Source organism: Macrotis lagotis, chromosome 1 (assembly GCF_037893015.1).
Source record: "Macrotis lagotis isolate mMagLag1 chromosome 1, bilby.v1.9.chrom.fasta, whole genome shotgun sequence".
NCBI lineage: Eukaryota > Metazoa > Chordata > Mammalia > Peramelemorphia > Peramelidae > Macrotis > Macrotis lagotis.
This window is the reverse complement of record NC_133658.1, coordinates 666175690-666199595: the sequence shown is the minus strand read 5'-3', so window position 1 is coordinate 666199595 and position 23906 is coordinate 666175690. Positions and strand designations below refer to the sequence as shown.

Sequence of the window (23906 nt, the reverse complement as noted above, 5' to 3'; positions counted from 1 at the left end):
AGAATCTGGAGAAACCAGTCTGTACCCCCAGAGCAAAATCCACAGACAGTAAGGGGGTCAGGGAATACTGCAGAGATTTCTCTGCTCTCCTTCCTGATAGAACTCTGCTGTTTGTCTACACTCAGATCCAGGTTGCAGTTTGGGCTTGCATACTAAGTAGCCAAGCAGGACTCCTCCTTACAGCTCCAGGGCAGGGGGAAGTTGGAGGGGGTGTCATCTCCATATCAAAGCATAGGCAAGAGAGCATAAGACCTTGGAGGAGTGAAGCTCCCAGTGGGGTGTCCCCCTCGAAAGAAAGAAACCCAAAGCCTTGGAAGTGCTGTAAATTGGTCTTGGGTAGAGGAAATGAGTAAACAACAGAAAAAAGAAGAATTTGACCATAGAGAATTACTTTAGTCCCATGAAAGAGCAAATCACATACTCAGATGACAACAAAATAGAAGCTTTTATATCCAAAACCTCCAAGAGAAACAGAAAAATGGGCTCTAAGACTATGGATGAGATCAAAAAAGACTTTGAAAAGCAATTAAGGAAGGTGGAAGAAAATTGGGAGGAGAAGTGAGAGCAATGCAGATAAATCATTAAAATCAAATCAACAGCTTGGTGAAAGAAATACAAAAAAAATACTGAAGAAAATAATATGTTAAACACCAGTTTAAGTCTAATGGAAAAAAGCAAAAGGCAAGTGAGGAGAAGAACACCTTAAAAATCACAATTGGCCAGCTGGAAAAGGAGATAAAAAAGCTCTCTGAAGAAAATAACTCCTTCAAATGCAGAATGGAACTAAAGAAAGCTGATGAGTTTGCAAGAAATCAGGAAGAAATAAAACTTCCAAAAAAAAGCCCAAAATTAGAAAAAAAATGTGACATATCTCATTGGAAAAACTACTAACTTCTAAAACAGATTCGGAAGAAATAATTTTAAAATTATTGGGCTATCTGAAAGCCATGATCAGGAGAAGAGCCTAGACTTCATTTTTCATTTTTCAAGAAACAATACAGCAAAATTGCCTTGAGATCCTAGAAGCAGAGGGTAAAATAGAAATTGAGAGAATTCACTGGTCTCCTGAAAGAGATCCCAAAAGAAAAGCTTCCAGGAATATTATAGCCAAATTCCAAAACTCCCAAATCAAAGAAAATATTCTAAAAGCAGCCAGAAACAAACTATTCACCTACTGAGGCTCCATAGTCAGGATTACACAGGATCTGGCATCATCTACATTAAGGGCTCATAGGGATTGGAATGCAATATTCCGAAAGGAAAAAAGTCTTGGTTTACAACTGAGAATCTACTACCCAGCAAAACTGAACATCCTCTTTCAGGGGAAAAGATGGACTTTCAGTGAAACGGGGACTTTCAAACTTTCCTGTTGAAACAACCAGAGCTGAACAGAATATTTGATCTCCAAATACAGGACTCTGTTGGATCATAGAGGGGGTGGATGAGAAGGACTAACTCTGAGGAGCCTAATGATATTGAACTGTTTGTATTCTTGCATGGGAAGAAGATACTGATAACTCATATGAACTCTCATGTATAAGAGCTGTTAGTAGGAGCCTATATAAACAGGACACAGGAAGGAGTAGAATATAATAGTATAATATAGTAAAAAGATGGAGTTAATGGGGTGATAAAGGAAAGTACTGGGAGGAAGGGAAAGGAGATGAAGAAGCTAAGAAATTGCACATAAGAGTGAAGAAAAAGCTTTTTCAATAGAGTGGAAAGGTGGAAGGCAAGAGGGTGAGTGAGCCTTCATTCTCATCAGAAACAGCTCGGAGAGGAAATAATATATACACACTTAAAAGGGTGAGGAAATCCATCTTACCCTAGAGAAAAATGAGAAGAAAGAGATGGGATAAGGGGGAAGGGGGGGCCAATAGATGATAGAAGAGAGGGAAGATCATGGGAGAGGGTACTCAGATACAACATACTTTTGGATAGGGCCAGGATGAAAGGAGAGAGAAACAATAGAATAAATTAGAGTGGGGAGGAATAGAGTGGAGGTACAGCTAGTAATAGTACCTGTGGGAAAAATATTGAAGCAACTTCTCTGGGGACTTATGATAAAGAAAGCAACTCACCACAGTGACAGCCACTGGAATCTGAAAACAGACTGAAGTACATTTCTCTCTCTCTTTCACTATTCTTGAGGTTTCTCGTTTTTGGGGGGGAGGGGGGTTTATGCTTACTCTTACAATAAAATTATTGTAATAATAGTAATACTAAATAAAGTTTACTTGCAAAAAAAAAAAAGAAAGAAAGAAACCAAGAGGGATGGGAATTCAGGGAAGCTTGGAAGGATTTGCATGAACTGATGCTAAACAAGATGAGCAGAACCAGAAGAACACTACCCTAACAGCAACGTGGGGGTGATGATCAACCTTAATGGACTTGCTCATTCCAACAGTGGAACTATCAGGGACAATTTTGGGGTATCTACAATGGAAAATACCACCTGGATCCAGAGAAAGAATCATGAAGTTTGAAAAAAAAAGACCAAAGACTATTTCCTTTAATTTTTTTTGGGGGGGGGGAACCTATTATCTTACTATGTAATTCTGCTATCTTATACTTTATTTTTCTTTTTTTAAAGCTGTGATTTCTTTCTCATCACATTCGATCAGTATATACCATGGAAACATTGTGAATACTAACAAACTGCCTTCTTGGGCGGGAAGGGAAGGAAGATTAAGGGAAAAAATTATAAAACTCAAAATAAATAAAATTTAAAAAAAAAGCAAAAATAATTTCACTTCTGTGTTTTCATTGCTTATTTGATTTTGGTTTTAGGTAGATCATTTTTAATGTGTTATTAAAGTTATTTTCTTCTCTGAAGATAATCATGTAGTTTTGGATTTTTAAATATAATTATGTTGATTATTGTCTTAATGTTGTATTTTACTAGTATTCCTACTATAAATCTCATTTGATCATAATGAAAGATTTCTTGTTTTTTGTTTAGGATTAAAATTAAAAAATATTCATTAACAATATTATTCTAAAGTTTCCTTTCTTTTATGTTTCCTTGTTTTAAGGTATTAGGATTATATTTGTCTCCTTTATAAATGAATTTTATATATTTCCCAATTTTTGAAAATAATTCCTATAGTTATAGATATTAATTTTTCTTTAAACTTTGATAGAATTCTCCTGTAAGTTCATTAGGTTTATGGGGTTTTTTAAAAAACATTCCTTTCTTCTGGTCCTATTACAATTCCTAAGATTAGATTTTTTTTTTTTGTAGGATCTTTACTTTTGGTGTTGTTATTTGGAGTATTTGGTGTAATCCTTTTCTCTTCTGTTCAAATCACAATGAGTTCCAGTAATTTTTTTTATTTTTTCTGGTTCAATTGTGATTTTAATCTTTGTTCTTTTTTTTATTTTGTTGATTTGTTTTTCTGCCTTCTTTTTAATCAGGTTGGCTAATATTTTGTCAGTTTTTGGAGTCTTTTTTTTAATTTTAAAGATTTTATTTATTTTGAGGTTTACAATTTTTCCCCCTAATCTTACTTGCCACCCCCCACCTCCCACAGAAGGCAATTTGCCAGTCTTTACATTGTTTCCATGGTATACATTCATCCAAATTGAATGTGTTGAGAGAGATCATATCTTTAAGGAAGAAACATAAAATATAAGAGCTAGCAAGGTCAGACAATAAGATATCAGTTTCTTTTTTTCTAAATTAAAGTTAATAGTCCTTGGTCTTTGTTCAAACTACACAGATCTTTCTCTAGATACAGATGGTATTCTTCATTGCACACAGCCCCAAATTGTCCCTGATTGTTGCACTGATGGAATGAGCAAGTCCATCAAGGTTGATCATCACACCCATGTTGCTGTTAGGGTGTACAGTGTTTTTCTAGTTCTGCTCATCTCACTCAGCATCAGTTCATTCAAATCCCTCCAGGCTTCCCTGAATTCCCATCCCTCCTGGTTTCTAATAGAACAATAGTGTTCTGGGGCAGCTAGGTGGTGCAGTGGATAAAGCACTGGCCCTGAAGTCAGTAGTACCTGGGTTCAAATCCGGTCTCAGACACTTAATAATTACCTAGCTGTGTGGCCTTGGGCAAGCCACTTAACCCCATTTGCCCTGCAAAAACCTAAAAAAATAAAAATAAATAAAGAAAGAAAGAACAATAGTGTTCCATGACATACATATACCACAGTTTGCTAAGCCATTCCCCAGTTGAAGGACATTTACTTGATTTCCAATTCTTGGCCACCACAAACAGGGCTGCTATAAATATTTTTGTACAAGTGATGTTTTTACCCTTTTTCATCATCTCTTCAGGGTATAGACCCAGTAGTGATATTGCCAGATCAAAGGGTATGCACATTTTTGTTGCCCTTTGGGTGTAGTTCCAAATTTCTCTCCAGAAAGGTTGGATGAGTTCACAGCTCCACCAACAATGTAATAGTATCCCAGATTTCCCATGACCCTTCCAATAATAATCATTATTCTTTTTGGTCATATTGGCCAGTCTGAGAGGTATAAGATGGTACCTCAGAGAAGCTTTAATTTGCATTTCTCTAATGAGTAATGATTTAGAGCAATTTTTTATATGACTATGGATTGCTTTGATCTCATCTGTAAATTGCCTTTGCATATCCTTTGACCATTTGTCAATTGGGGAATGCCTTTTTTTTAAAAATTTGACTTAGTTCTCTGTATATTTTAGAAACGAGTCCTTTGTCAGAAGCATTAATTGTAAAAATTGTTTCCCAGTTTACTACATTTATTTTAATCTTGGTTACAGTGGTTTTTGTCAGTGCAAAAGCTTTTTAATTTAATAAAATCAAAATCATCCATTTTGTTTTGAGTGATGTTCTCTATCTCTTCCTTAGTCATGAACTGCTTTCCTTTCCATAGATCTGACAGGTAAACCAGTCCTTGATCTTCTAGTTTGCTTATAGCATTGTTTTTTTCTGTCTAAATCCTATATCCATTTGGATATTATCTTGGTATAAGGTGTGAGGTGTTGGTCTAATCTAAGTTTCTTCCATATTAACTTCCAATTTTCTCAGCAGTTTTTTATTGAAGAGAGAATTTTTATCCCAATAGCTGGACTCTTTGGATTTATCAAATAGCAGATTACTACAATCATTTCCTGTTATTGCATCTAGTCTGTTCCACTGGTCCATCACTCTATTTCTTAGCCAGTACCAAACAGTTTTGATGACTGATGCTTTATAATATAATTTTAGAGTAGGTAGGGCTAAGCCACCTTCTTTTGCACTTTTTTTCATTAAATCCCCTGGAAATTCTTGACTTTTTATTTCTCTATATGAATTTACTTAGAACTTTTTCTAACTCATTAAATTAATTGTTTGGAATTTTGATTGGTAGAGCACTAAACAAGTAGTTTAATTTTGGTAGAATTATCATTTTTATTATATTAGCTCGACCTATCCATGAGCAGTTGATGTTTGCCCAGTTACTTAAATCTGATTTAATTTGCTTGAGAAGTGTTTTGTAATTGTTTTCAAAAAGTTTTTGAGTCTGCCTTGGCAAATAAATGGAGTCTTTTCAAAGAATTAGTTTTTAATTTTGATTATCAGCTTTATAGACTTTTATATGACAGTTGAATTACTTCACTAATTTTTGAGATCTTTGCCTTTTTTATCTTGAGTTTAATTCTTAACATTCTAATTTTTAAATGAATATTTCTCCATTTTTCTATTTTGATAATGTTTGTTTTTAGGGATACCTTTGTTTTAGGAATACTTTATCCCAGAAATTTCATCATGTTGTTTTACCATTTATGATTATCTCTCAGTTATTAATTATTTTTATGTTTTGTTCTTTTTGTTACTGAGAATTTGAATATCAAATCTCCAGACTTAATTTAAATCTCCTAAAGATCTGACCCAGGGAAATTTTTCAAATTACTTAATCTATGAAATTATTTCTTCAGTGGAATTGTAGTTAAAATTTGCCTTTTGTTAGCACTGTTTTGGGGAGAGTTGATTTTTTTTTTAATATTTTGCTTATAGGTACAACTGTAACTGCATTAAAACTATTTAAGAATCTACCTGTAAGAAAACAATTTTACTCAACTGCTAAAAGATGTAAGGATGAATTAAAAAAAATCCAAGATCTCCTTATAGCCTATGGCATTCTCAAGCCCGAATTGAGGATTATTTTCACACATAATAAGGTAAGATTTTTGGTTTTTGTAAAATAATTTATGAAATGTGGTTTTTAAAAGGAATGGTGCAGGATAGTCCATCATTTATACCCAGTTTCATTTATAGTGATTTCTCTCTATGAGAATCAGTTGTACAATTTAAAACAATTTGTGTTTACTCTGCATCAGGAGGAGATATGGCCAAAAAAAAAAAATAGCACAATGTCCTAGTTTTCATGACATGTTATAGTAAATGCAAGATAAATTTAGGAAGGACAATATAATTTGAATGACTAGAGATCAGGGAAGGTTTCACTGAGGTAAAATGGCTACTCGGGTAATAATTTAACCTACAGATGCTGATCCATTTTCCAGCATTTGTAAAGCTCTTAATATATTCTAGGCACTGTGCTTGGGCCTGGCGGTTCCAAAGACAAAAATAAAACAGTTCCTGTCTTCAGAAAATTTACATTCTATCAGGGAAGACAACATATACAAATGAAATTGTGTGTGTGTGTGTGTATGTGTGTATATATATATATATATATATATATATATATATATATATATATATATATATATATATTTAAAGGGATGACATGATCAGAGAGGCTTCATGTGTCCATTGAATTCAGTTTTGAAGTAAATTAGGTATTCTCTGAAATGGAGGTGAGGAGAGAATACAGTTCAAGAATGAGTGGTCAGGCACAGTGAAACAAGATATATTACTATGTGTGAAGATCAGAGATAAAGTCAATTTTGCTAAATCATAGAATTTGTTAATTAGAGTAACATATAATATTGAAAAGGTAGATTGGGGCCAGATTGTGAAGGATTTTAAATGTCAAACACAGCAGTTTATATTTCATCCCAAAAGTAAGAGGGAACCACTAGGGTGTAATGAGTAGAAAAATGTCGTGGTCAAATGAGTACGTTAAAAAAATTACTTTACAAACTGCATGGAGGGGAGCTGGAACAAAGGGCAGACTCAAAGCAGGGAGTTATTTGAGCTATTGCAAGGCTTGGTTGTGTGAAAGCAACACATGTTCTCCAATCCTTATGTCCTCTCAAACCTTTCCAAAGCAGAAATTTTGCAGCAAAGATGAAGTAACTGGAGCTGTTTTTGTGGTGTAAGACACTCAGAATCCAAAAGAAAATATAAACCTAGGAGCCCATTCTTACTGACTGAGCTCATTGAATACCCTTCCCCTCTTATGCCACCAGTAACAAGACCCCTACTAGCATAATATGACACAGGTTTACATCAAAACTCTCCCCCCCCCCCCCCCCAGAAGAGGGTTCCTTCCTTCTTTTTACTGCTGTAGAGATCCCCAGCTGCAGGTTGCGGGAAGTTTTCTGAGACCACAACAGTCAGGTTGGCCACAGCCCTTCAGAAGTAAAAGCTTGCTAGAGACTGAAACCTGGAAGCATCAGTGCTGGAAAACTTAGAACTTCCAGTGAAACAAAACTTCTGATGCTGAGAAAGAGAAATAAGAAACTGAGGGATTGGGTTAGATCACCAGGAGAGGTCTGAGGACAGATCACCCTGCTTTTGAGAGTGTTCAGCATTCTTTCATACCTAAGGAAAGAGCACAGTATCCAGATGGGACTAGTTCTAACAACCTAAAAGTAAGTTGGGACAAAGATCCAGGTTGGTGAATCACAATTTGCCCAATGTGGGAGATGGGTGAACTATTTTGAGATTCAAAGGAGCAGGTAGAAAGGAGGGAATCAGAAACAGTGGAATTAGAAAAATTAAAGAGGGAAGAACTAAAAGTACCAAAAATTCCAAGAAGAACAATTACAAAGACCTTGAATACAAATAGATAAATGAAAAGAAAAAAGTAATAACAAATGGAAACATGACCTCCAGATCTAGTGAACAAGTTCAGCCATCTAGTAAATAATACTGCAAAAGGAAGGAATATGATCTAACACTTGTTGAGACAGAGGACCCTATGGTAATTAAGGAGGACATAGAACCATACATGTTTCTGAGTTATTTAAAAGGGAAATGAGAATTATGGGAACTGAATTGTTATACTGCACAGCAAAAATAATTAGCAAAACAGAAAAATGAATCTTTAATGTCAAGTTTCACCAAAGAAATGTAAGAGAGAACAAAGATGGATGCCATTACACAGAAATTAAGAACAATCTAGAAGAAAAGCAAAGAACTTGAATATATTCACTGAAATCAAAACATGAGTTGCTTAAGGATCTTTGGTCTCAAAGAAGAACAAATAGGGAAAAAACCCTTAATAATTATACTGAATCAGATAATAGAAGAGAACTGCCTAGGACTTCAGAACATTAAAAATAAAATTCCAATTGAAAGAATACATAGATTGTCTCGGGGGGGAGGGGGGATAAAATAGAACGCCAAGTCTGCAAACTCCAATACTCTTGGTTAAATGTAACAATTCAGTTTGAAAACAATTTCTGCAGGCCATCAAGGAAAGGATAATTGGTTCCCTCAAGACTATTCTGAATCTACTAGAAAAAGGAGGAGAGAATGGAATATTATGTTCTGAAAAGCATTGGAATCCAGGTTGCAGGCCAAGGTAACTTATTCCTGCAAATCTGAGCCTAACCATGCAGGATAAAAGATGCATGTTCAATAATAAAGAAGAGTTTAAAACATTCTTAGAATGAAAAACCAGAACTGAAGAGATTATATGAATATGCTAATATGCTAAACAACAGAAATGTAGAGGATTGAATAAATGCAAACAGCAACAACCACAGAGTGACAACAGAAAGACCAGTAAGAGACTTCTCTCTAAGTGTATGGAAAGAGTCAGGGGTTGAAGGTGTATAGCAATGAAAGATAGCAATGAAAAGTAAGAGAGGGTACATGAAGGAAGAGGAGAGAAAAAAGGGAGTAGTGAGTGATGTACTAGGATCAAATCACGAACTAACATTGAGGGGAAGGTGACCACTGTGTTTTCAGAAAGAAAAGGACCTACAGGGGACTGGGTCAGGAGAAAGGGGAAATTTTGAAGAGGGGAAGAAAGGAAGGGGTCTTTACTTTGGAATGAGAAGAGTTTCACTTGTACATATTCCCATGAGTCAAGGGAAATGAAAACCTTGCACTGATTGAGGACTAGGGAATTTGATGCCTTAAAAGGTGTTCTTGTCTAAGGATGGGGATTTGGCATCTTTAGGGGAAATTGGCACTGTTGGGAGCAGGAAAGCAGTAAACAGGGAGATTTTCAGGCAAATGTAGGGGGAAAATGGTCAAAAAGAGAGGTTATAGAACAGATGAGGGGGTCCTGAATGGAGGGGTATAACTTACCATGGAACATTGTAAGTTATCTTACAATGAAATCTCAAAAATTACCATTGTTCTCAGAACAAAATGATGGAATACTATTCCACTATAAATAATGATGAGAAGAATGCTTTCAGAAAAACCTGAAAAGACATGAACTGATGCAAAGTGAAATGGTCTGTATATAAAGAAACAGCAGTAGTGTAGAATGATCAGGTATGAATGACTTAGTTTTCTCAGCAATATAATGAACAGGATACTGAAAGACTTATGATGAAGAATACTATCCATCCCCAGAGAAAAAGCTGATGGATCTGAATGCAGATTGAAGCATACTTTTTTAAAACTTTATTTTTCTTGCAGTTTCTTTTGCAGGGTAGTGAGTCTGTGTTTTCTTTTACAGTATGACTATTATGAAAATGTTTTGTATGACTATACATTTATAATCTATATCAAAATGCTTGCTTTCTCAATGGGGATGAGGTGGAAGGAAAATTATTTTTACGTATAACTAGGAAAAAATAAAATAATAAATAAATACATTTAAAATAAAAATGTGAATGGGTTAAATAGTTCAATAAAACAAAAAAGAATGACAGCTTGGATAAGAAAAAAAAATCCTTTATTCTGTTGTTTTAAAAACAAAAACACAGCCAAAATAAAATTAAGGAAATAGAAAAATTTGTCTAATGCATCAAGTGAATGAACTTGAAAAGAAGCAAGAGTTGCTATTATGCTATCGGACAAAGCAAAAACAAACGTTACAAAAAATAAAAGGGATCAACGAAGAAATATTTTGCTGAAAGAAAATGTAGACAAATCAAAATCATGAATAAAACTATGTTTCAAGTGCTTTGTCATTCATATTTAAAAAGGAAACAATACTGGAATTTCAAAAAGACATAGTAGAAACAGAATTGTGACAGGAGAGTTTAATATGCCTTTTTTAGTTTTGGATAATTCTAACCCAAAGATAACAAAAGAGAAAACACAGAAATTGCTAAATTTGTCTAGAAGTCAGCATTAAAAAGATTTATGGCATCTTCTAAATTGGACAGCAAAAGAATCTGCATATATATCTCTCTACCACATGCAATTTTTACTTGGACAAAGAGATTTTACAAAGAAATTTAAAAAGCCTCGAATGGTTGATAAATTCTTTACATTCCTAATGCAACTAAAGCAGAAATTGATTCAGGGACTTCAAAAATAAAAGATGGAGACTTAACAATGAAGCCTTAAATAATGAGTGGATGAAAGAACAAACTTTAGAAATAGTGAATAACTATGTAAAAGTAAACAGTAATGAAATAACATACTAAAATTCAGGAAAGGAATTAAATTATTCCTCAGTGGGAGTATTTTAGTCTTTTTTATTGTCCCAAAATCTGTGCCATAATCATTTGAAAATAAGGTAGTAATATTTCATTTTTTTACAATCTTACTTTTTTCTAATTACATGTGAAAAGTTTTAACTTTTTAAAAATTTTGAATTCCAAATTCTCTCCCTCTCCCCCTCCATTGAGAAGAGAAGCAATGTGACATAAGTTTTACATGTGTAGTGATTCAAAACATATATGTATGTAAGTCATTCTATGAAAGAAAATAGACCAAAAAAAACAAGATTTAAGAAAAAACCTGATCTATAATTAGGTTCTTCTCTGGAGATGCACAACACCTTTCATTATAAGTCCCACAGAATTGTCTTGAATTATTGTATTGTTGAGAATAAGTTACTCCTAGTAGATTATCATACAATATTACTGTTACTGTGTATAATGTTCTCCTGGTTCTACTCATTTCACTTAGCATCAATTCATGTAAGCCTTATTCATCCATTCAGTCAGCCATTTATTTATTTATTTATCTGTTTGTTCATTTATTTATTTATTTAGGATTTTGCAAGGCAATGGGGTTAAGTGGCTTGCCCAAGGCCACACAGCTAGGTAATTATTAAGTGTCTGAGGCCGCATTTGAACTCAGGTACTCCTGACTCCAGGGCTGGTGCTCTATCCACTGTGCCACCTAGCTGCCCCCTTTCTATGTTTTTCTGAGAGTCTGCTTGCTCATCATCTCTTAAAGCACAGTAGAATTCCATCATAAACATATACAAAAGTCATTCTTCAATTGATAGACATCTCCTCAATTTCCAGTTTTTTTTGCCACCATTAAAAGAGCTGCTATAAATATTTTTGTTCACATGGATCCTTTTCATTTTTGTTTTTTTTTTTATTTCTTTGGGATTTAGATCTAGTTGAGGTCAAAGGTATATTGTTTGGTCAAAGAGTATGTTTTATAGCCCTTTGGCAACAAAAATGAGCATGCCCTTTGATGCAGCAGTACCACTATTGGGTCTATACCCTGAAGAGAGATGATGAAAAAAGGTAAAAACATCACTTGTACAAAAATTTTTCTAGCAGCCCTGTTTGTGGTGGCCAATTGGAAATCAAGTAAATGTCCTTCAATTGGGGAATGGCTTAGCAAACTGTGAAAACTACTGTTCTATAAGAAACCAGGAGGGACAGGATTTCAGGGAAGCCTGGAGGGATTTGCATGAGCTGATACTGAGTGAGATGAGCAGAACCAGAAAAACACTGTACACCCTAATAGCAACATGGGTGTGATGATCAACCTTGAAGGACTCGCTCATTCCGTCAGTGCAACAATTGGGAACAATTTTGGGCTGTCTGCAAAGGAGAGTGCCATCTGTATCCAGATAAAGAGCTGTGGAGTTTGAACAAAGTTCAAGGACTATTCCCTTTAATTTAGGGGAAAAAATAATTTATTGTCTGATCTTGTTATCTCTTAGACTTTTTGTCTCTTCCTTAAGGATATGATTTCTCTCTCATCACACTCAATTTGGATCAATGTACAACATGGAAACAAAGTAAAGACTGACAGATTGCTTTCTGTAGGGGGGGTGGAGGGAGGGAAGTAAGATTGGGGGGGAAATTGTAAAACTCAAATAATATCTTTAATGAAAAAAACAAAGAAAAAAGTTTTATAGCCCTTTGGGCATAGTACCAAACTGCTCTCCAGAATACTGAATCAGTATACTTTACCATAGTACATTGGTGTTTTAATTTTCCCTTATCCCCTCCAACATTTCTAATTTTCCTTTTCTGTCATATTAGCCAATCTGACAGTTGTGAGGTAGCAACTCAGAGTTGTTTCAATTTGTATTTCTTTCATCAATTGCAATTTAGAACTTTTTTTAGGTCTACAGATAGCTCTGATTATGTCTGAAAAAATTCTGTTTATATTCTTTGACCATTTATCCATTGAGGATTTGCTCATCTGTACTTTTGATCAGTTTTCTGTATGTTTGAGAAATGAAGTCTTTTGTCAGAGAAATTCCCAGTAAAAAATTTTTTTCACAGTAATGTTCCCCTTGTCTTTATCCTACTCTCTCTCTCCTTTTACCCTGTCTATTCTCAAAAGTGTTTTGCCCTTGACTTTCAACCCCTCAAGCTGCCCTCCCTTCTATTAACTACATGTGCCTCTCCTTCTGTGCTCCTTTTTCTTTATTCCCTTCTTACCTTCTTGAATGGTAAGATAAATTTCTTCACCCAATTGAGTGTTTATATTATTCCTTCTTTGAGTTAATTCTGGTAAGAGTAAGCTTCTATAAATTTAATTTTCCCATGTAGGACTATAAATAGTTTCACCTTACTGAGTTCCCTCTCATTTCTCTTTCCTGTTTGCCTTTATATGTTTCTTTTGTATCTTGTAATTGAAAGTCAGGTTTTTCTGTTCAGCTCTGATCTTTACATCAGGAATGCTTGAAAATTCTCTATTTCATTGAACATATATTTTTTCCTGTAGAAAGTTTATTTTCATTTTCATTGGATAAAAGACCTGAAAATCTTTGTCTCTTTCTAGTTGTTTTGCCTTCCATGATATCATAAATATCATATTCCAAGTCCTCTGATGCTTCAATGTAGAATGTTCAGTGTATGTTATCCTGACTGTAATTCCACTGTATTTGAATTGTTTCTTTTTGTCTACCTGCAGTATTTGCTTCTTGATCTGGGGGGTCTGGAACTTAGCTATAATATTCCTGGGAGTTTTCATTTTGGTATCTCTTTCGGAAGGTGCTCAATGAATTCTTTCCATTTCTAGTTTACCTTCTGGTTTTAGAATATAAGGGCAGATTTCCTTGATAATTTCTTGAAAGATGATGTCTATGCCCTTTTTTGATCATGACTTTCAGATAGTCCTTTCATTCTTTTTTTTTTTTTTTAGGTTTTTGGCAAGGCAAATGGGGTTAAGTAGCTTGCCCAAGGCCACACAGCTAGGTAATTATTAAGTGTCTGAGACCAGATTTGAACCCAGGTACTCCTGACTCCAAGGCCGGTGCTTTATCCATTACACCACCTAGCCGCCCCTAGTCCTTTCATTCTTAAATTATCTCTCCTGGATCTGTTTTCCAGTCTCTTTTTACAATGAGATATTTTATATTTTTTTGCATTCTTTTTTCTGCATATTTTGCATTCTGTTTTCTTCATTCTTTTTATTTTGGTATCTCCTAAAGTCATTAGCTTCCATGTGTCCAATTCTGACTTTTAAGAAATTATTTTCTTTAGTGAGAGTTTGTACTCATTTTTTGATTCAGCCCATTCTAATTCTTAAGTAGTTCTTTCTCTCCAGTGAAAAATTTTGTATAACTTTTTCCATTTGACCAATTCTGCTTTTCAAGGAATTTTTCTCTTCCTTGGATTTTGGTGCTTCTTTGATAATTGGCCTAGTCTTTTTTTTTAGGGTGTTTTCTTTTGGGTGTGTGTGTGTGTGTCCTTTACAGAAAGCTATTGACTCTCTTAATGATTTTCTTGCATCACTCTTATTTCTCTTTTCCAATTTTTCTTTACTTCACTTACTAGATTTTCCAAATCTTTTTTGAGCTTTTCCTTAGCTTGAGACCAATACATATTTTATTTTGAGGTTTTGGATGCAGAAATTTTGACTTATCTTTTTCTGAGTGTGTGTGTTTTGATCTTCCTCACCACTAGAGTAACTTTTACAGTCAGAATATTTTTATATCATTTTCCAGCCTATTTCTTGGTTTTAAACTCTATGCTAAAGTAGGACTGTGCTTCCCAAGTGGAGGGGGCACTGTTTCAGTTTTAGGATTTTTGTGCAGTTCTTTTTTTTCCCTTTTTTTGGGGGGGGGATTTGCAAGGCAATAGGATTAAGTGACTTGCCCAAGGGTAAAAAGTTAAGTAAGTATTAAGTGTTTGAGGTCAGATTTGAACTCAGGTCCTCCTGACTCCAGGACTGGTGCTCTATCCACTGCACCACCTAACTGCCCTGTGCAATTTTTTCAAAGTTCATTCTGGGGACCTGTAAGTCTTTGACTCTTCCACAGTGGCATGATCTAGGGATAGTATTGTTTCCTATTTTTCTATAGTGGGCACTAGTTAGTAAGCAACCACAAATACTCTTCTCAACCCTGGAACTGTGACCAAGGGTCCGTTTTCCCGTGCTGTCTGTAAGCTCTGCAGTGGTAGTGTTCCTTCTCTCACTAGGACTAAGACCCAGGACTATGACCCACATCCAAGTATGGGCAATGCAGTAGAGTACTGCTCCTGGTGCCAGCAAAGGTACCCTTGTAAATCTCTTTCTGACCCATTGTCCAATCCCCTTACTATCTATGAGCTGAGAGATCTGGAAATCACCACTACTACTACTGATTCAATCACCCTAAGATCTGCTCCTGGTTTGCTGTGGTCTGGTCTATATTGGTGTGACTTGAGTTGGACTGTAACCCTCTCTTACCCTGGTGCCTCAGACCTTTCCTGCTGATCCTTTAAGTTGTCTTGGTCTGAAAAATCGTTTCATTCCCTTTTTCTGTGGGTTCTGTACTCTAGAATTTGTTTAGGTTCTTCTACTCTAGAATTTGTTTAAAGTCATTATTTAAAGGTATTTGGAGGGGCTTGGGGGAGAGTTCAGGTGAGTCCCTGCCTTTACTCTGTCATCTCAGTTCCAGGGAAGATTGTATTCTTATCATGCATAAACAAAATTAAAAAAAAGAGAAGAATAATTAATTTAATGTGCATTTTTTGAAACAGGTAATAAGTAAAGAAATCCAAAATAAGCACAAAAATCCAAAATAAGCACAAGAGATTAAAAATGAGTAAAAATAGGAACAATTAGAAGTAAAATATATATAATAAAAGTGAAAGCTAGTTCTTTCTAAAGATTGATAACCACTGCTAATCTGGTTAAAAGGAAAAGATAGAAAATCAATAAAATAGGAAATATGCAATGTGAAATCACAGCAGAACAAGAAGAAACAAAAAAGAATAATCAGAACATATTGTATCCTGTTAAATGCTAACAAAACTGACAACACAAAAGAAATAAAGGGATACCTTAAAAATATGAAACATTCAAAATATCAAAAGAGGGAGGAGAGAGAGAGAGAGAGAGAGAGAGAGAGAGAGAGAGAGAGAGAACAAATAATCCAATTCTAGAAGAGGAAATAGATTAATAGCTACAAAAGAAAAACTCCTGGGCCTGACAGATTCAAAGGAGATTTCTGTCAGACTTTTTTTTTTAAGTTTTTACAAGGCAATGGGGTTAAGTGGCTTGCCCAAGGCCACACAGCTAGGTAATTATTAAGTGTCTGAGGTTGGATTTGAACTCAGGTACTCCTGACTCCAAGGCTAGTGCTCCCATCTACTGTACCACCCAGCCACTCCCTGTCAGACTTTTTTTTTTTTAGGTTTTTGCAAGGCAGACGGGGTTAAATGGCTTGCCCAAGGCCACACAGCTAGGTATTTATTAAGTGTATGAGACCAGATTTGAACCCAGGTACTCCTGACTCCAGGGCCTGTGCTTTATCCACTATGCCACCTAGCTGCCCCCCGTCAGACTTTTAAAAAAAAATTATGTAAGACAGTGGGGTTAAGAGACTTGCCCAAGATCATACAGCTGGAGATTGATGTCAGATTTGAACTCAGATCCTCCTGACTCCAGAGCCAGTGTTCCTTTCCGCTAGCTGCCCCTGATCTATCTGACTTTTAAAAAATATTAATACCCATATTATCCAAATTATTCTCTTTATTGAAAAAGAAAAGAACTCTATCAGAATCCTTCTATAAGGCAAATATTCTCCAAATGCCTAAATTAGGGAAGGATAAAACACAGAAAACTCTAGGCCAATATCATCAATGAAGATTGACTTGATAGTTTTTAAAGAAAATCCTATTATTAAAAAAGAACACTGATTGATCTAAGAATTCATTCATTATGATATCAAATGAGATTTATATCAGGGAGAAAGGATGGCTGAACCTTAGGAAAGCAATCAACATAATTATTCATATTAGAACCAAAATACAGCATTCTTTTATGCTAAAAACTCCATAAAGTATAGGCCTAGAAGGACCTTTTAAAAAAACAAATCATATGAAAACAAAAGCAAACATCTTAAGTAATGGGAATATACTTGAACCTTTTTAGTTAAATATGGGAATGAAGTAAGCTTGGCCACTCTCCTCAGTGTTATTTGATACAGTTCTATGAATGCTAACAATAGCAATAAGACAAAAGAAAAGAATTAAGAATAAAGGTATGCATGGAAAAGAAGTTATTGTAGCAGTAGAGGTGATAAGTGATAGAACCTGAATAATAGTTGCCATGTGAATATAGAGAAGGGAGAAAAACCTTATTTTTTCTTTAGTTCTTTTTCCCTTTTAGCATACTGCCTCTTGATTATTGAGATAATCAAACAAGCACATGAACTATGAGTAAATTCTATGTCTTTGTCCTTTATTATATTTATTTTTGTCAGATAAAATGAAATAATAATCCCACAGATGCCGTTGTGCTCATTATTCAGTGATTCTTTAATATTCTGGTGACTAGAGATCCATCTTTCTAATATAAATAATCTTATTACATCTTGATTGAGTATAATCAATAATAAAATTTGAGGGTCAAAAAGTGAAGTAGAGAAAAATGGACTGAGCACTATTAAAATATAGTCAATAAAGTAAAGTGCAATAAAAAGTATTAGAAGAATGATATTCATAGATAGGTAGAGTAATAAAATTTTGTTATGGAATGATTTATGTTTTATTACAGTTGTTTTTCTATTTACAGCTCTGTGAGCTAAGTAGTGCAAAACTGTAAGGGAAAAGACTGTCTTTAAGGAAGAAATGATTTGTGATTAAGAAATAAGAAAGATTTAAACAGAAGAAAAGATAACCCAAGATTAATTTCTCTTCTCTTAAAGATAAAAATGATACTGTTCAAGGAACATTGATATGATTTAGAACTCTTACCGATAAGTATATTTTTGCAAGATTTTGTACAAATTTAAATTACTTAATAATTAGGGTACATATTGTAATCTAATCCAAGCTTATGGCAATATCAATCAACGTGTATTTATTAAAATCCACCATAAAGCTAATACTGTGCTAGCAATTAGGGATTCTTGTACAAAATGGAAATATTCCCTGCCCTCAAGGAGCTTTTTAAGTATAATATGAACTTTAAAACTGGAAAATAACTTTCTGATACTCCCAAACCACATTATTTTGTAATACCCAAACTTATTTTGATAATTTTTTAATGGATCTGAGATCTTGTTGATATGGGTACTCCCTCCAGTGTTCCAGGTCCCATTCCAATCATACCTTCTCTTATTGTATGACTGTTATTTATTTCCTCCTGTAAATCCTTTACAGGAGACCTACCCACATGCTCTGGATGATCTCTTTCAATTAGTAAATCTAGAAAACATTAAATATATCCCCTGCCTTCAAGGAGAGGGCATGCAAATAAGTCTATACAAAATAAGCTTCAAACAGGATAAATAGGAAATAATTAACAAAGGGAAGGGATTGAAATTAAGGAGTTTGAGAAAACTTCTATAGAAAGAGGGATTTTAGTTAGGAAATTGGGGAATGGCTGAACAAGTTTTATTTTATGATTGTAATTGAATACTATTGTGTTATTTAAAATGATCAGAATTGTTTCAGAAGAACCTGAAAAGACTTACATGAACTGATGCAGAGTGAAGTGAGCAGGAACTAGAGAACATTACTCAGTGATAGCAATAATTTATGATGAACAACTGTGAATGACTTGGCTATTTTCAGCACTACAGTCATCCAAGACAATCTCAAAGGACTCATGATGAAAAATGCTATCTGCCTCCAGAGAAAGAACTGATGGCATCTGAATGCAGAGCATATGATTTTTCACTTTTTTTTTTGCAGGGGGCAGGCTAGGAGAGGTTTAGGATATCTTCCATAAAATGACTAATAAGGAAATGTTTTACATGATTTTACATGTATAACCTATATAATATTGCTTACTATATCAGAGGAGGGAAGGAATTTGGAACTCAAAATTTGAAAAAACCCAAATATTATAAAATTTTTGCTTGTAGTTGGGGAATATAAAACATTAAGAAAATTTTTAAAAATAGGCGTTAGATATATCCTTCAGCAACTAAATAGTCTGGCAGAAGCATAAAAATTAATAGTAAGAATTTATTAAGAACTTATTAGGTGCCAGGCCAATAAGCGCTTGGGATACAAATAAAACAATGTTCCTGCCCTCAAGGAATTTACAGTCTCCTGAGGGAAGACAGTACACCATGGGAAGCTGAGAATGCTAGGTGTGGATGCATGGTATGCTGGAAACAGCATAGCAGCTGATGTAAAATGAAGAAATGGCTATTAAATTCTGAGAGCTCTATAAAGAGAAGCTTTGGGAGAAATTTATTACTTGCCCTCCCCCAGTCCTTCCTTTTTTTTAAAAAATTTTTTTAATAAAGATATTACATTATTCCCTCCAATCTTACTTCCCTCCCCCCACCCCACCACAGAAAGCAATCTGTCAGTCCTTACTTTGTTTCGATGTTGTACATTGATCCAAATTGAGTGTGATGAGAGAGAAATCATATCCTTAAGGAAGAGACAAGAAGTCTAAGAGGTAACAAGATCAGACAATGAGATAATCTGTTTTTTTTTCTAAATTAAAGGGACTAGTCCTTGAACTTTGTTCAAACTCCATGGCTCTTTATCTGGATACAGATGGTACTCTCCTTTGCATACAACCCAAAATTGTTCCCGATTGTTGCACTGACAGAATGAGCGAGTCCTTCAAGGTTGAACATCACCCCCATGTTGCTGTTAGGGTATACAGTGTTTTTTTTGGTTCTGCTCATCTCACTCAGCATCAGTTCATGCAGATGCCTCCAGGCTTCCCTGAAATCCTGTCCCTCCTGGTTTCTAATAGAACAATAGTGTTCCATGATATTCATATACCACAGTTTGCTAAGCCATTCCCCAATTGAAGGACATTTACTTGATTTCCAATTCTTTGCCACCACAAACAGGGCTGCTATAAATATTTTTGTACAAGTGATGTTTTTACCCTTTTTCATCATCTCTTCATGGTATAGACCCAGTAGTAGTATTGCTGGGTCAAAGGGTATGCACATTTTTGTTGCCTTTTGGGCATAGTTCCAAATAGCTCTCCAGAAAGGTTGGATGAGTTCACAGCTCCACCACCAGCAGTGTAATAGTGTCCCAGATTTCCCACAACCCTTCCAACAATGATCATTATCCTTCCTGGTCATATTGGCCAATCTGAGAGGTGTGAGGTGGTACCTTGGAGAAGCTTTAATTTGCATTTCTCTAATAAGTAATGATGTAGAGCAATTTTTCATATGGCTATGGATTGCTTTGATCTCCTCATCTGTAAATTGCCTTTGCATATCCTTTGACCATTTGTCAATTGGGCAGTAGCTTTTTGTTTTATAAATATGACTCAGTTCTCTGTATATTTTAGAAATGAGTCCTTTGTCAGAATCATTAGTTGTAAAGATTATTTCCCAAATTATTACATTTCTTTTGATCTTGGTTACAGTGGTTTTATCTGTGCAAAAGCTTTTTAATTTATTGTAATCGAAATTGTCTAGTTGATTTTTGGTTATGTTCTCCAACTGTTCCTAAGTCATAAATGCTCCCCTTTCCCTAGATCTGACAGGTACACTAGTCCTTGATCTTCTGATTTGCTTATAGTATTTTTTTTTTATGTCTAAGTCCTGTAACCATTTGGATCTTATCTTGGTAAAGGGTGTTAGATGTTTATCTAACCTAAGTTTCTTCCATACTAACTTCCAATTATCCCAGCAGTTTTTATCAAAGAGGGAGTTTTTATCCCAATGGCTGGACTCTTTGGTTTATCAAACAGCAGATTACTGTAATTGTCTCCTGCTTTTACACCTAGTCTATTCCACTGGTCCACCAATCTATTTCTTAGCCAATAACAAACAGTTTTGATGACTGATGCTTTATAGTATAATTTTAGATCAGGTAGGGCTAAGCCCCCTTCTTTTGCACTTTTTTTCATTAAGCTCCTGAAAATCCTTGACTTTTTATTTCTGCATATGAATTTACTTACAATTTTTTTTCTAACTCATTAAAGTAATTTTTTGGAATTTTGATTTGTAGGGCACTAAACAGGTAGTTTAGTTTTGGTAGAATTGTCATTTTTGTTATATTAGCTCTACCTATCCATGAGCAGTTGATATTTGCTCAGGTATTTAAATCTGATTTAATTTGTGTGAGAAGTGTTTTATAATTGTTTTAAAAAATTTTCTGAGTCTGTCTCAAGTATTTTATATTGTCTGAGGTTACTTTGAATGGGGTTTCTCTTTCTAGCTCTTCCTGCTGTATACCTTGCTAGACATGTATAGAACAGTTGAGGATTTGTGAGGGTTTATTTTATAACCTGCAACTTTGCTAAAATTGCTAATTGTTTCCAGTAGTTTTTTGGATGATTTCTTGGGATTCTCTAGGTAGACCATCATGTCATCTGCAAAGATGAGAGTTTTGTCTCTTCCTTCCCCATTCTATTTCCTTCAATTTTGTTTTCTTCTCTAATTGCTGAAGTTAGCATTTCTAATACAATATTGAATAGTAGTGGTGATAATGAGCACCCTTGTTTCACTCCTGATCTTATTGGGAATGCCTCTAGTCTCTCCCCATTGAATATAATACTTGTTGATGGTTTCAGATAGATACTGTTAATTATTCTAAGGAAAAGTCCATTTATTCCTACACTCTCTAGTGTTTTTAGTAGGAATGGATGCTGTATTTTGTCAAAAGCTTTTTCAGCATCTGTTGATATGATCATATAATTTCTGATAGGTTTGTTGTTGATACAATTGAATATACTAACAGTTTTCCCAATATTGAACCAACCCTGCATTCCTGGGATAAATCCTACTTGATCATAGTGTATTATCCTAGTGATAACTTGTACTCATTTTGCTAAGATTTTATTTAAGATTTTTGCATCTATATTCATCAGGGAAATAGGTCTATAATTGTCTTTCTCTGTTTTAACTCTTCCTGGTTTAGGTAACAGCACCATATTGGTTTCATAAAAAGAGTTAGGCAGAGTTCCATCTTTCCCTATTTTTTCCAAAGGGTTTATATAGAATTGGAACCAATTGTTCCTTAAATGTTAGGTAGAATTCATCTGTGGATCCATCAGGCCCTGGAGATTTTTTCTTGGGGAGTTCAATGATGGCTTGTTGAATTTCTTTTTCTGAGATTGGGTTGTTTAGGTATTTAATCTCCTCTTCATTTAACCTGGGCAACTTATATTTTTGTAAATATTTATCCATTTCACTTAGATTATCAAATTTATTAGCATAGAGTTGGGCAAAATAATTTCGGATTATTACTTTTAATTTCCTCCTCATTGGTGGTGAGTTCACCTTTTTCATTTATGATACTAGCAATTTGATTTTCTTCTTTCTTTTTCTGAATCAAATTGACCAGGGGTTTATCAATTTTATTGGTTTTTCCATAATACCAACTTTTGGCTTTATTTATTAATTCAATAGTTTTTTTGCTTTTGCTTTTATTAATTTCTCCTTTAATTTTTAGAATTTCTAATTTTGTATTTAATTCAGGATTTTTAATTTGTTTTCTCTAATTTTTTAAGTTGTATGTTTACTTCATTGATTTCCTTTTTCTCCAATTTATTCATGTAAGCATTTAAAGTTATAATATATCCCCTGAGAGCTGCTTTGAGTGAATCCCATAGGTTTTGGTATGTTGTTTCATTAGTATCATTATCTAGGATAAAATGGTTAATTCTGTCTATAATTTGTTTTTTGGTCCACTCATTCTTTAAAATGAGGTTATTCAGTTTCTAATTGGTTCTGGGTCTATATCTTCTTGGCCCAGTATTGCATATGACTTTTATTGCATTGTGTTCTGAGAAAGATGTATTCACTATTTCTGCTTTTCTGCAGTTGACCATTAGGTTTTTATGTCCTAGTACATGGTCAATTTTCATATAAGTTTCATGTACTGCAGAGAAAAAGGTATATTCCTTTCTATCCCCATTCAGTTTCCTCCATAAGTCTACCATATCTAGTTTTTCTAACAATTTGTTTACCTCCTTAAGTTCTTTCTTGTTTATTTTATGATTCCATTTATCTAGATCTGAGAGAGGGAGGTTGAGGTCTCCCACTAGTAGAGTTTTGCTGTCTATGTCTTCCTGTAGTTCTTTTCAGCTTCTCCTTTAAGAATTTGGATGCTGTCCCATTCGGTGCATATATACATACATATATGTGTGTGTGTGTGTGTGTGTGTGTGTGTATTCAGTATTGAAATAGTTTTATTGTCTATAGTACCTTTTAGGATGATAAAGTTTCCTTCCTTATCTCTTTTAATGCTATCTATTTTTGCTGCTGCTTTGTCTGAGATAAGGGTTGCTACCCCCTGCTTTTTTCACTTCAGCTGAAGCAAAATATATTTTGCTCCAACCTTTTACCTTTACTCTATATGTACCTCTCTCCTTCAAATGAGTTTCTTGTAAGCAGCGTATTGTTGGATTCTGGTTTTTAATCCAATCTGCTATTTGCTTACATTTTAAGGGAGAGTTCATCCCATTCACATTCAAGGTTATGATTACTAATTCTTTATTGCCCTCCATACTTTCTTCCCTCTGTTTGTATTTTCCCCCTTCCCCCCCCTTTATTCATATTCCCTAGTATTTTGTTTCTGAATACCGCCCCCTTCAGTGTGTTTGCCCTCCTATATAACCCCTCCCCTTTCTTTCCCTTTTCTTTTTTCCCTTTTTCCTTCCCTTCCTTTTGTTAGTTCCCCTTTTTTCCCCACTCCCCCTCCCTTTCTCCACCCCCTCTGCTTTTCCCCTTTTAATCCTTGAAAGGTTAGATGTTTTTTAGGTTAGCTAAGTCTGTGTAAATTGACTTTAAGCCAAGTGTGATGAGAAGAAGATTCAGCTGTTTCTCATCTCCTCCCTTCTTCCCCTCTATTACCAATAGGTATTTTGTACCTCTTAGTGTAATGAGATTTACCTCATTCAATCCCCTCCCTCCTCCCATCTCCTTCCTGTCCCCCCTTTTTAGGAAATAGTGTTTTTAGATCATTCTACCTGAATCATAGAGAATTCTGAGTATCTGTCACTTTTGGCTAGGTACATTCTGTCTAATAGAG

At 34.7% G+C, this 23906-nt stretch overlaps 1 protein-coding gene across 1 annotated transcript in view; it reads left to right on the top strand.

Annotated features, from left to right (window-relative positions):
- PMS1 (PMS1 homolog 1, mismatch repair system component) overlaps positions 1 to 23906 on the top strand; it is a 107801-nt gene that overhangs the window by 36526 nt on the left and 47369 nt on the right. The window contains 1 exon segment of the mRNA XM_074215503.1: positions 5995 to 6158. Within this exon segment, the coding sequence (XP_074071604.1) occupies positions 5995 to 6158 (164 nt within the window).